We start from the raw sequence: 13,528 nt of genomic DNA, 5'->3' as shown, positions 1-13,528 counted from the left end.
CGCGACACATTGCATGTATAGTCACTTACCATAATGCGCATGCGTCAGTTGGTGACAGAGTAGTTATCGGACTTAAATTCCCTTAAAAATCCCCAGAGCCATGAATCAGAAACAAAGGAGAATTATATTTCATCGATCAATAGGAATTGATTAAGTTTAAGCAAGAAATTCATTTCTGGGAAATAGTTTTCACCTGCAGCATTCTTACCACCGACCGAGCGTAGCAGGCCACAGTGATGTCATGCTTTTCGCAGTGAAATTTAATACATGTATGTTATTTCAAATCAGATGACATGTTAATCAATCACGTGATTATGTTTCACGCATGCGTATTTAAGCTAATGGCTTTACCAGCCTGCAGAAGCAAACTTTGCGTCCCGGATATTTAATGATATAAGCATGATTCCGAAGTATATGTTTTACTCATCCAACTTGTATACAGGATTATAATAAAACTGCATTTAAACAATATTTGTATTTTAATTCATATATAAGCGGCTTTTGGACAAACATGCCCGCCTCCAGAATCATCATATATTGACGGAGTCCCAACCATCGAGGTCATAATTCCTCGAGGAGAATCGACAGCCAACGTGAACTGGACTCTGCCAACGCTTGTCAACGTACCAGAAAGTTACGAAGAATACACGACGTGCAAAGCCATTGGTGATGAGACTTCCCGTAGGCCGTGCGAGAGTGGCGGGTCGTTTGGCGTCACAAATATCCTATGGACCCGGTTCAACAATAAGACAGAGGTGGAAGTGGTAATGGTGGTTGATCTGGATGGAAATAACTCTGTCAGTCACCGATGTACGTTCTACATATCCGTCCGAGGTGAGAAACCCTTCTCCTCATTGTGTGCGTGACAAATAATGCCACTGACCTCTGGCCAATGTGTCTTGAACAGTGTTATAGTTGAGACGGGATATTGTTCGAGACCAACACCAAGACCGAGACCTGGAGTTTAGAGACCGAGACCTTTTAAAAGGGTGACTGCTCTATGTTCCGACACCCCTATGTTCCGACAACCTAGATTGTGTTACTCCCGGTTAGGGTTAGGGTTAGGGTTAGGAATAGGAATATGTGCAGTCGGAACATAGGGGTGTAGGAACATAGAGGTGTAACCTTTAAAAGTACCGAGACCGAGACGGAGATGGTCCGAGACCGAGACTGCGAATAGTACACTGAAAAAAAACACATCATGAAAATATACTACATCAATGAATAACAAGTTGATTGCATGTAGACATTTAATGGAACTTGTAACCTGCAAGAACAAATTAAGGCCTTTCACACTGCAGTGATAACATCATTGAAAACGAGATGAAAAATGTTGTATCAACCAACGATACTGAACGAAAACAATAAACGCAATGCAATCGATATTATGAGCGAAAAACGCTGCATACTGCTGGTCTCGACTCTAAACCAGCAAAAATATCGAGACCACAGGGAACCGAGACCAATACGGGTCGGAGACCGAGACCAGCAAAAAGTGGTATCGAGACGGGTCTCCAGAACGAGACCTACATCGTTTGTCTTAAAGTAACCGTCTGCCATCTTTGATCCCCAAAACGTCACGTTCTGCAGTTGAGGTTTTTTTTCTTTTCAAACAGTAACTTCCCTAAAGGCCTAATCATTTATTCTTCGGATGTTGGCCATCCTAGGAGTGGGATTGTCGAAATATTGCAAAAAGCCCATCATTATTATTTTCGCTTCCCAAACTACCATTAAATCTATTATCAAAACTATACAAGTTTAAACCAGCAGTTACTGTGTGACTCAAGATGGCGGAAACTGCGTCAATGCGTGGACATTGTCAGCCAGTACAGTTAGTATGAAGATTAGTGATATGTACATTGATAATGGATAGTGACCTACCCATAGGGATTAGTGGTCACCAGCGTCATTGAATAGAGCGGTGGGAGACGAGCAAGTGCCTTGCAGTGAACCTAAGGACCCAAAGCCCATTTCACATTAATGTTTATGCAAGACATGTATGCCCCGGTCGCGATTTTTGTTTCTCCCAAACTACATCCGCATATGGGTGTGCGCTATGGCGTTTTGGACTTTACTTTTCTAAAAACATGAGAGGGAAATATAAAATTAGAAGAAATGAAATGAATTCGAACGTAATTCAATTCGGACAAAAATCCTCTGAAGCCCCAGGTTAGAAAAGAAAACAGATTCGGGTACAAAACGGTGATTTAAACCCGCAAACTCGCGGTGCAAAATCACGACCCTGTATCGACTGAGCTATCACACTGCTCGCCAAGACGTGGGGAAACAACTTAAAAACCTCGTGTCATTGGACGTAATTTGTTTTGCAGAAAGTCTCGTCAGAGATGGAATTAATCCCTTTGCTCGAATTCCTGTGGAAGGCCAAGACGTGCCGGCAACCACCGCTGGTTACAACTCAAGCAAAGGTACATTTTTTCATTGAAAAGCCTATTTTTTTGTTTTAGGCCTGGTTTTCAAACACTCGCAAAAACGAATTTTCCTTTTTCAATACAACGCCGCTCGCCACATGAAACAAATTTACCGAAATTGGGACAAATGAGAATGATAGGCTACAAAGTTGAATTACATGACACCTTAAATGGAAACCTTTTAAAATTGAAGTTAATAATGATAGTAATAAAAATACCGGAGTCTTATATTATACAGCGCACGTTTCTATCAAGAATTGGGCACTCAAGGCGGTGATAATTATGTCTATTTCTTAAAGCAGGATAATGAAGTTAATGAAATAATGAGGCCCATTATGTAGTACCTTTATAAAGGTTAAAAAGGTGTTTCGGCGCATATTGCAGCCACTGCCAGAAACACCGGGGTAAACCCCTTCTCTTGGCAATAATTGAAATTGATGTTGAGAATTGAGCTCGATAACGTTCTGTAACGAATCGTTATATGGAACTTGTGTAATACAAGTGTTAAAATAATTGGGAAAACCAATACTAAATTATATTTATTTTGTTAAATATTAGGGCCATGTCCTGAGGATGTGACGTATAATGAGGCGTTTGGCTCCGTCACATGGCCTGCGACTGAGGCTGGTGTACAGGTGGAATCCGTGCAGAAATGCCCACCGATGACGTTAAATGGTAAGACTTGAAAAGCGAGCCGAAGTTGTCATAAGATTATTACCCGTTTAAAAGATAAACTATCGAGATATAACAATAGACGGCAGCGATTCTAAAGTTGTCGGACTCAGATATCTGAGCCGGAGCATTAACTTCGTGAAATATAATAATGCACACGACACTAGTGCAATCAGATCAGGTTTGCTTTCGATTTCGAGTGAAACTGTAAATTATCAAACCCTTGTATGTGTTACGGCTGCCCTCAAACGAACAATATAAACATGGTGCTCATCTTTGTTTAGCTGGTAGCCCAGTCGGCAAGAGGAATTGCTTACGATGCAATGACCAAGAAGAACCCAGGTGGGACGAACCGCAATATCAGAGCTGTGACGAACAAGTAGGCCTACAAAATACGGGAGGGCAAGCGCCGGTATGTATACTAGAAGGGGCCAACTAAAACTCTGGAGGGCGCCCCTGCACAATTATGAATTTCAGGTCACTGTAGTGTAACCGGATATAGAGTTCATGAAAGTCTACACAAACTGAATGAATTTCGTCCTTATTTCAGCAATTACGTTGTGAATTACGAGTCAGGGTGTAAGTGGCAGTTCGAAGGGACATTCAGAAAGCAACTTGCTATGTATACGAATGCTCCAAAAGGGTGTAAATCGTCAAAATTAAGAAGAGATCAACTGAGCGCGAAACTAACACACCTTTGCTAGGAAGCGCGCGTGATTACAAACCAGTGTTTCGTTTTAAATACAGTAATATTGCTTCCCCCGGACTTGTCTATAAAAGCTTCACATTTCGTTGATTAGTGATATGATTAGTGATTAATTCAAGATTTAGTATCCCTATATGCTACGGGCTTTTTTGCTACCCTTGTCTTCAGGTTTATTCAAACGGAAGTCACGTGGCCAAGCTTCTTTCTCAGATAACATCTTTGGAGATGTGGAGCAATGGCCAACTGTCTGGACAGAACATCAACACAATAGCTGACATCTTGCAGAACATTTCCAGTGCTGGTGTCGGCAATCCTCAGGTATGTATTATGTAGTAAAAAGCCAATCTTATCATGGAACTTTACTGCAATCCGAAATAGCCTAGACTTGACGTAAACAAAAGACGAATGAGTTGCTATTTTCTGATCATATCACAAGAAGACGACAATTAGTTTGCTGTTTGCATGCTCGAGGAATTTAAGCGGTTGTGTCTTTGCTTGAAAGCGGTATTGATACACATGCATCGGTTGCACGTACTGCAGCCATCTTTGGGGATTCAACAGAGATACGTCTGAGCAGACCACTTGTGTATCATTATTAATGAATTAACATAACAAAACACACCTCCAAGACGGCTGCTGAAAGCAGTCGATTTCCGGAGGGTACAACTTATTATGAAGATAGTACAACTCATTATGAAGACAGACTCCAAGTGGTCGGAGTAGGTTTTTGTTTTAATATTGGTATTTTCTTTTCCTGTCAATTTCAAGACCATTTCAGATACAAAACTACTGTCGGGGATCCAATCACTTATTACGAAGTAAGAGTGCTTTTTCTTTTTCTTCACCGAGCGGAAATCTAAAACAAACTCGAATGACACTCATTTTGTGAAGTATATCGAAACCGAATTGAGTTTGGGCCTCGGAAGAGGAACATAAAAGTCATGACAGTTGCTATAAGGTACCGGTTGTCTTTTATTGAGATGATGTCGATCCTTGACACATTCTATCTTCCTTATAAAATAATATTGGTCTCATGGAGGGCAGGTCTAGAAGGTCATCTTTGCACTAGACTGACTCATTCAGTGACTGACTGATGACTGACTGAATGAATGACTGACACTTGTGAACCAGACTGGTTGCCTATCTCACGGACTGTCTGTCACTTATGGCTTACACTGCTCTGCCGGCTGCGTGCAACGTATCCATTCGTGTATGTCGTATGGCATCTACACCGCGTGTGCATGTAGCGCGACTTGTTTATGTACTTCCATGAAGCCAATAAGTTAATTCGGCATGCGAACAACATTAAGACTACAGCTTTCTTTAATGAAATTGTGAATCGGCTGATTTTACACCTGCAGGTTACTGATGAAGTTCTTGACGTTGCTGATAAGACCATGCGTGCTTTGAAACGCCACGACGCATCTGACAACACGGAAGCAGGCAAGCTTGTCAGCATTGCACAGTCAATCGAGACTCAGGTCTCCTGGACCCTTCGACAGCAGGGTGAGGTCAGTGTCCAGAAGGATTCCATCAAAGTCAAAGCGGCCAACCGCAACTCCTCCGATGTCAGCGGCGGTCTAAGCTTCGCCTTGGTCCGTCACCAGAACGGTCTACCGCCCTCTGCCGGTCCAACGCCGGAGGATGGAGCCTTTTCCGGGTCAGAGGTCAGAGTTTATGAGAGCAGCGGCGAAATACCAGATGAAACGATTGCAGCCGTCAGTCTACCATCCAATCTGTTGGCATTGGTCGAGGCAGAAAATGGTTCGTATCAGCGGAAGGGTTTGTATAAACCACTGCCCTATAATAACCGAACTGGCTGAAAATGTCCATGCTCTAAAGTAGTTGTAAGCCACCTTGAGTCTCCCATGATGCACTCTCGGGAAAGTGATATAGTTTCAAGGGTAGTTAAGCATTTGACTGCTCCAGAGTGAAGCGGCAAAGTTTCTCCAACTGGATTTTGAGAATTGAACAATTCATTCCTAGGACTGGCCAGTATTTCAAAGCGTAATTGATTATCATGGGAGTTGGTGTTTTAAGTTGCAGAACTAAGCTAACATCAACAGTAGAGCGATGTCCACGTACGTCCTGTCATGTCGCTTATAGATTCAATATGGTTGATCAGTTGCTTTAAGTCTCTTTTTCCACATAGCTTGTCCAGTTTGTATAATGGTCAGCGTTAGAGATTCTGGGTTAATTAAAAGTCCGAGAATTTTTTTGTGTGTTTATGTTCTTTTTTTCCCATAGATACCTCATAATTTCACTTTGGTTTTACCTTTAGGCAACAGCTCACTGATGTACATTGCTACTCGTTTCATCGCCTATGGGGATGACTCTCTTTTCCCTTCGACAAGGAAATCCTTGTCAGGAACAGGAACCCGTTCGGTTATTCCCGGTGCAGTAGTTTCTGTTGCTGTCGAGGATGTGGAGCTACGGAACCTGACTGAACCAGTTGTTATTCAGATTCAGGTAGGATGACGGGTAACCTACAGGACCACGTAGTATGGGGGAAAAGTCGTGAAGAGTAACTCACAGCAAAATGTAACATTTTTGGAAAAAAAAATGTCATTAAGTTTATAGTGACAATTGTTATCGTGGAAAGCCTTTTAATTCTTTTGAAAACTACTAGAATATATTTTCCTATAGGCAGACGTTTGTAACAAGATTTTTTGATAGATACCTGTAGCATAGATATCCAAATGGCTGTACATTTGCGCCATTGCTATTTGAATTGCCTTACTACAGTGAAAGATCTGAATCAAGCGGGTTGCCTCGGCTTCCCATCCACAACTTGCTCATAGAGAATATTCGTTAATAAACACCAAAATCCACAAGACTGCGGATTTCGTGGCTACGTCTTGCGGTAGCACATAATGTCAATGGGAAGTGGATTTCGCTGGTTGCAAGCGCATCACACGGGACCTGACACTCATTTTGACAGTTGCTTATGAGGCAACTTTGGGCACCTACAGAAAGCCACAGGCTTTTATTCATCCAGTGTTAATCGTGATCTGACGAATATAGGGTTTGACTTGAGATTTGATTCTTGATTGTCTAATGGTTGACTCGATTTACAACTCTAGCTTCCAGTGATTATCAACATCAAAGAGGTCACGTGTGTCTTCTGGGACTTAACTCTGAGAAACGGAGTCGGTGATTGGTCCAATGCTGGATGTGAGTTTCAGGGAGTGACCAATGGGCGACACAGATGTCATTGTAATCACGCAACCAACTTCGCAGTATTTGTAGTGAGTATATGTCCCTCGGATTTAAGTAATGTGGGATGTTTGCCTAAACATTTCTCCATTTTATGTTTTATACGGTGTGCATTGCTCATGACATGAGAAGAAATGACGACAAAAGGATGACGTGAAAAGAAATGACAACACGTGGATTTTTTTTTATCCTATTTGGGGTTAAAATCAATCAAATTCAATGTTATAAATATCTGGATAAATCACTGGATAATGACGAAAAGAAGCGAATTATTATGGTACAGTCATGTGGTTGCGAAGGGCGATTTCTAAAGGTTACGTAAACTTAATTTTGAATGAAACTACATTTACACACATGTTCACGTTGGCGGGTGAAATCTTTGAAAATTAATTTCCTCAGTTTGGAAGACCGTATTTTCATGCAACATTCAGGATTAATTGCCTTATAATGATCCAAGTATATGTGCTAAAAATCGTTGTGATATGTTCATTATTTTTCGTTAAAATTGGAAAAATAGGCCTGGCTACGTGCATTTTTGAAAATTGTAACACTGGCGTTTGCAACATATGTCAATCTTTTCAAGCCTGAGGAATATTAATAAGGTTCCTATCCGTAACGTTGTGCAGTAACAAAATGGAGAAAAACCTTCTACACGAGTAATTAATTGATAAATATCACCCTTTTTGCCGGCTTCCATTGGTCGATACCGAGACCCACGCCTAGCCCGCCGAGTGACGCTAATGAATATAATCTACCATATGTTATTGTGTGGCTTGGCCGGAATCCGTCAACCGTAGACAATGCACGTCGGTTGTGTCGGCGGAAAATCCTCGTCGAAATTTTCCATGGAGATTGTTCTAGTTGTAGCACTACCGTTGGCAACAATAGATTAAACTGAAATTCTGAATATTCTTAGTGTTGAACTAATCGTGATTTAATCAAATTCCTAGAAATTGAGGTTAATACATGCATTTGGGACGATTCCTTCCAGACTTGAAGGTCAGCTTTACCAGTTACCAGTATTGACGTTTCGGCATCGATAAGCAAGATTTGTTCACTGACGTGAAGTTTAGAATCTCGTCTTCCGTTACAATTTTACAATTCAATCATACTGAGCATATTTTCTGATAAACACAACGTTCAAAAGGCCATGTTTTTCGGGTGCATGGATTTCACTGCTCTATTATAGCGTCTAAGTACGTAATCGGATTATCTTTGCCTAACTAAACCAGACGCTTATTGCCTTAGCAACTACATGACTATACCTAAACAACTTAGAACAGCCGCTGCAAAGACACACCAATTCGTTAGTTACAAATCTATTAAATTCGGTAAAATTTCAATACTGACACCAGGGATAATATAGATGTGTTGTTTTTATTTTGCAAGGAACTAGAAGACGAGTTGAAGTCATACCATCGAGCATTGAATCCAATCACACGGATTGGCTGCATTGCATCAGCAGGGATGTACGCGTTCATGCTGTTGATGTATTTTCCGTTCAGGTAGAAAATGCTAATGTACTTATTTTGCGAGATGCCAATAATAAATTAACAAACATTGCAAATGTAACGGCAGAAATATTATCATACATAGCCCAACACTGTGTTCCACTTCAAAATAGATCTTGAAATAATACGTTACTTTAGTGATGTTAATCTTGTTTTGAGTTTGGTGAATTGTCTGTGAGATTTTTGATATAAGGAACTAAATTAATTGTATGGGTTATGTATTTTTTGTAGGAAGCTGCGCGCGCTGAAATCCGGCCAAATATTCGCCCAGTTCATCCTGTCGCTACTGTTATTGTACACTGTGTTGGTGTCCGGAGTAGAGAATGCGAAGGTATTATTGTATGTTGTATGATTGTATGAAAAGGTTCCACTTTCACTGAGACCAACAACAACATGACATAACAAGTTACGTTAAATGTTATGTGGACCTTAACCCTTTTTTTGTGAATTTGAAATTCCAAGCTAGAGCCTTTTTAGTGTTTACCGTGTTCAACTCCGCAGAGTGGAATGAGGTACTATATACTGTAACATCACCTAGAATAAGATTGGTTTTATTTCACTGACAGGTTTCAACCTACGGTTGTGTAACTGTGACTGCTCTTCTGCACTACTTGCCACTATCCACAATGATGTGGACGGCCATTGAAGCAAGAAACATGTACACCAATGCTCTGACGAGGCAAACTCCTACGGATGGAACTTATTACATGATCATTGCGAGTACCGTGGCGTGGGGTGGGTATATTTTGATGTATGGGGAATCATATTGCATTGTTTTATTTTCCATTTGTCACAAATTAATATATTCTTATGCAGCAGTTTATTTACTACAACAATATATAATTTAATAGAATGCTAATACATGTACAACACTTTGATATATTTGAATGAGTTTGTTTCTTCATTCAATAGGGGACGTTAAACTATAAAGGACAATAAGGTCCCCAATTCCCGAGAGGTCCCCTATTTGGATTCGTGTACAAACACATATGGGAGGTCTTCCCAAAAAGTTATGAGTACAAACAAAACAGGGGTCCCCGATTGCAGGCAAATACACACTTGTGTGTATGGGGAACCTACTATCATTTTACTGTCCGGTGGAGACATGAACCTAGTGCATTGAGGACACTGGTTTATCGTAGTTTCTGGTTGGAGGGGAATTTGTGTATATATGAAATTAAAAGTGGCCGTAATTTTGTTTTTTCGGCCATAAAAATATATTTCGCTAATTGTGGGGACGGAGAGTAGAGGGCTTCCATAGGAAACCTACAAGCAGGGGCAGGGGGGGGGGGGGCACTTGTCCCAAGATTTTCCCAGGCCGACACAAGTGCCCCTCTTGTGCCCTTCGAGATGTAAACAAAACTGCCCCTCAAACGCACACGTATGAAAGCATAATGCTTGCGCTAAAATAAAATCGTTTCCTGTTGTAATGCAAAACTGCCCATCAAAACACATTGAGGATTGTGCACATTCTGGAGAAGGAAAACTACCCCTTGAAAGCACAATTATACCTCTCACAATAATAATTCTGTATCCTTGAAGGTGCCTGTTTTTTCATTGTCTTCCCCCAGGACTCCCCCTGATTGTGACAAGCATATATCGCTGATAGTTGCAACTGACCAGTACGGCACCGCTGATAAGTAAGAAACTGTTTTGTTTTATTCAGCTGGTAACATCTGTGTTTTGACCATGGGATGACGTTTGGTTTATTGGAAAAAATATAAACTTTGAAATTACAATAGTGCACCACAGGAAAACAAAAACAACACAGCTCCCAATTTCTTCATGCTTATTAAAACAGGCTTATTAAAAACATCATCAAATTTTCTCTATTTAAAAATATTGTATTAAGGTCATCAAACAACAGAAGTTAAACAAGAACCATCCAAATAAATTTAAAGTTAGATTGAAGTGTTTAAACAGTTCTAGTAACTGTCTGCTAATATGGCTATATATCTTGTATCAAGTTACAATCAAGCCTGAGTTCATTAAGTACCGGTACACTAGTGCTTGTGAAGCAAGTTCTGTTGGGAATGATTTGACAAACTATGATTCACTGAAATATAAACTCCTGGTATCATTTTCAGCTGCTTTTTAGCGCCAAATCTGGCGATGTACCTGGGCATCCTCCTGCCAATCTGTCTCATTCTGGTCAACAACGTCGTCCATTTTGCTCTGGTGGTGCGCGTCCTGCGCAAATCCAAGGATGAGCCTCCCTATTACGCGCAGATGACAAAACGCCTGGTGACGGCCGTGGGGATCTGCACTCTGACATTGGCTGCCTGGTATGTGGGATATCTTTCCCTGCAGGCTGCGTCAGATGCCTTCTCAATCAGCTTCTGTGCGGTCAACTTGGTCCAGGTGAGGTTTAAGGTGTCTCTTCACCTTTGACACGTTAAAGTTGTTCTCCCCGTGCTTTTCCTTTCTTTCGAGTCTAACCCGAAAAAAAATACATATATGTATATAATTATATATAGTTGAAATTTCAAATTGGTTTGCTTTTTTAAGCAAAACAGTTTTATTCACTTTGAATAAGTCAACATACACATTTTGGATTAGCCTACCGTTCTGTGCGGCACAATTATTATTCGGGTGTATCATTTCGTGCTTTGTGGGAGCAAAACAACCCAAAATAATTTGCTTTCAGGGGGTTACAAAAGTCGAAAGTAAACAATATAGCGATTCGATCTTTAATCATGTACCAACACCTTCGTGCTTTTAACCTCCCGCCAAATACTCCACTGTATTCGATTCCTTCTGCTTCTGTTCTGATCGATTCCTAGATCTGATGAGAATCCATTCTGTCATACTTGTATTCGATTCTTACCTTGCCTTGTTACTAAAGGTTGATAAAAAGGACGACCAGTCAATTGCGCCCTATGAAAAAAACAAAATACACGGTGTTCAAAAGAATCGCGTGACACAAAAACAATTGATAGCCGATGTTAACGTACCGTCTTGGATCAAGACTCGATGTAATTGAATTATTTACACTAATCCTGCAGTTATACGAAATGAACATCAATGACGTCTTGATTTGCAGGTTGCTCTTGCCTGCTTCAAAGTACACCTCATCGTCAAGGGAGACACTCTGTCCTCAGGCAAAGCCCATGGCGCCGAAGCGGCTGATGCTGGGAGCGAGGAGAACCCACCTGCCTCCCCGTCTAATGTCCAGATCGCCCTGCCTACTCTCTCGGAAGCTGGACCCGAATCGGACGGCAAGGAAGACGGGGATCAGACCGACCTTGCATTTGACGCGTCCTTGTAAAGTTCCAAGGGGGATCAGTGACAAGAGATCTAGCGGGAGTACGTGACTCCTGGGAATGTTGTAACCACAATTCGTGCACATTAATGTTGCGATAAGACACACACGGAGTATGTAGTCAGTGTTCGGTATTAATATATGTTTACATAAAAAGGTGAATGTGAAGTTGTATAAACATGAACACCTAGTTAGATTTGACTTTAGAAAACAGTCATACTTTCATCCAGCCGACTAGGCCTACTACAGCTAGGGTCATCTAGGTGCAAATTTAAGTAATATGTGTTTCAGAGTGCAGAACAAATACGAAATAAGAACTTTTTAGAAATCACTTTTTAGAACTCAAGTATTCTGGATGAAAGCAAACACATACACTTGATGTTATACGTGTGGATGAATGTTGTTTTATCGTGCACGTGGTAAATCAATGTAAATCAAATTTGGAATATCGGTTTTTGGTGGTTTTTTTTTTACCCACTTGACTTACTTCTGAAAGCGATTCCTAGCCCATTATCACTACAAAAATGTCCGTAAACTTGGTCCTGTTTTGACGTGTAGTCGAAATGGGTTGGGAAACACAACAAAGGATGGCTACCTCATGAATTAAGACCAATCGTTGTATCTTGTACAATCCTTGCCTTTGGCGGGCAACGGGGGAAAAACTTATGATTTTCAGAAATTAAGATTTGAGGCTTGGCACGGTGAAGATACTAATGAGTGAAAGGTTTGCGGAAACACGGGCATAATTTCTCAACTAAGAGAATGGTTCTGAAAAGAATCATCTCTAGCCTGGTTCTTTTCACAACCATTCTCTTAGTTGAGAAATTATTCCCATGGTGTTTCCGCAAACCTTTCACTCAATTTTGAGATAAATCTTAGCGAAGTTCATTGTAATAAACGATTCTTATCACTGTACTGCATTAACGATGCAACTTTCAATATTGGGTGGGGAGGAGAAGAGCACCTAAGTTTCAGACCAGTGTTTGATTAAGTACTGTGTGATGTTGTGTGGCTGATTGTAAGCAAGACTTGTGACGATTTATTCCGTAAAGTTGTCAAGCACCGGTAAAACAGTGTTGTGTTTAAATAATCGAGTGTACTAGTTTAAGCGTCAAAAGTTGTCGCATTCGTAACACGTAAATTCTAAGTAATTCGGTGTTGGTCAAGTGAAAAGCCATTCAAATACACTGTGGCAAAAGCACAGACGTCAGAGAGTAAATTTAGATGCATGACATAAAGGGTGGTGTCCATTTAGGATCAATGTTGTACTTGTAAAATGAAGGTGAATATTGTTGTATTGTTTTTTTTAAATAAATCTGGGGGGAGGGGGACACAAGAAAGTCTTAAGACAGTTGAGATCTCAGTAGCAGAATAGGGGAGGGGGCTTGGTTGGGGGGAACGCCCCATTCAGCCGCTGACTCATGTTAGGATACTAGGGACATTAATACTAAATGGAATGCTAAAATTTCTCAAATTGCCTTGGAATGTAAAGGAGAAAATATCGTTTATTTCAACCTTCCGGGGCCATTCGGAACGTCTACACTTAATCCCCTTTCATATCACCCCCTTCCCCATTTTTGAAAGTAAGAACCGCCCACGGATTCAGGAAAAGGAAACAGGTACTTAATTTGAGTAATAAAGAGTTGTCTGAGCGGTGTTATGTATTTGTTTTGTGATTTTGGGAAATTAAAGCGTTGTGAATGTTGTCATGAGATTCGTTCATATTGTCAGG

General features: G+C 40.8%; 1 protein-coding gene across 1 annotated transcript in view; it reads left to right on the top strand.

Moving 5' to 3' along the window:
- Positions 1-13,510, top strand: part of LOC119741237 — a 55,824-nt gene extending 42,314 nt beyond the window's left edge. The window contains 15 exon segments of the mRNA XM_038216980.1: positions 496-834; positions 2,331-2,426; positions 2,988-3,104; positions 3,386-3,513; positions 3,976-4,125; positions 5,169-5,571; positions 6,089-6,276; positions 6,891-7,055; positions 8,413-8,528; positions 8,766-8,865; positions 9,101-9,269; positions 10,106-10,128; positions 10,131-10,174; positions 10,622-10,895; positions 11,578-13,510. Of these exon segments, the coding sequence (XP_038072908.1) occupies positions 496-834; positions 2,331-2,426; positions 2,988-3,104; positions 3,386-3,513; positions 3,976-4,125; positions 5,169-5,571; positions 6,089-6,276; positions 6,891-7,055; positions 8,413-8,528; positions 8,766-8,865; positions 9,101-9,269; positions 10,106-10,128; positions 10,131-10,174; positions 10,622-10,895; positions 11,578-11,802 (2,537 nt within the window). The 3' untranslated portion in view covers positions 11,803-13,510.
- The last annotated feature ends 18 nt before the right edge of the window (positions 13,511-13,528 follow it).

Source organism: Patiria miniata, unplaced genomic scaffold (genome assembly GCF_015706575.1).
Source record: "Patiria miniata isolate m_02_andy unplaced genomic scaffold, ASM1570657v1 HiC_scaffold_5, whole genome shotgun sequence".
NCBI classification, from domain to species: Eukaryota; Metazoa; Echinodermata; class Asteroidea; order Valvatida; family Asterinidae; genus Patiria; species Patiria miniata.
Note: the sequence above shows the minus strand (reverse complement) of the source record. Positions and strands in the feature narration are given on the sequence as shown.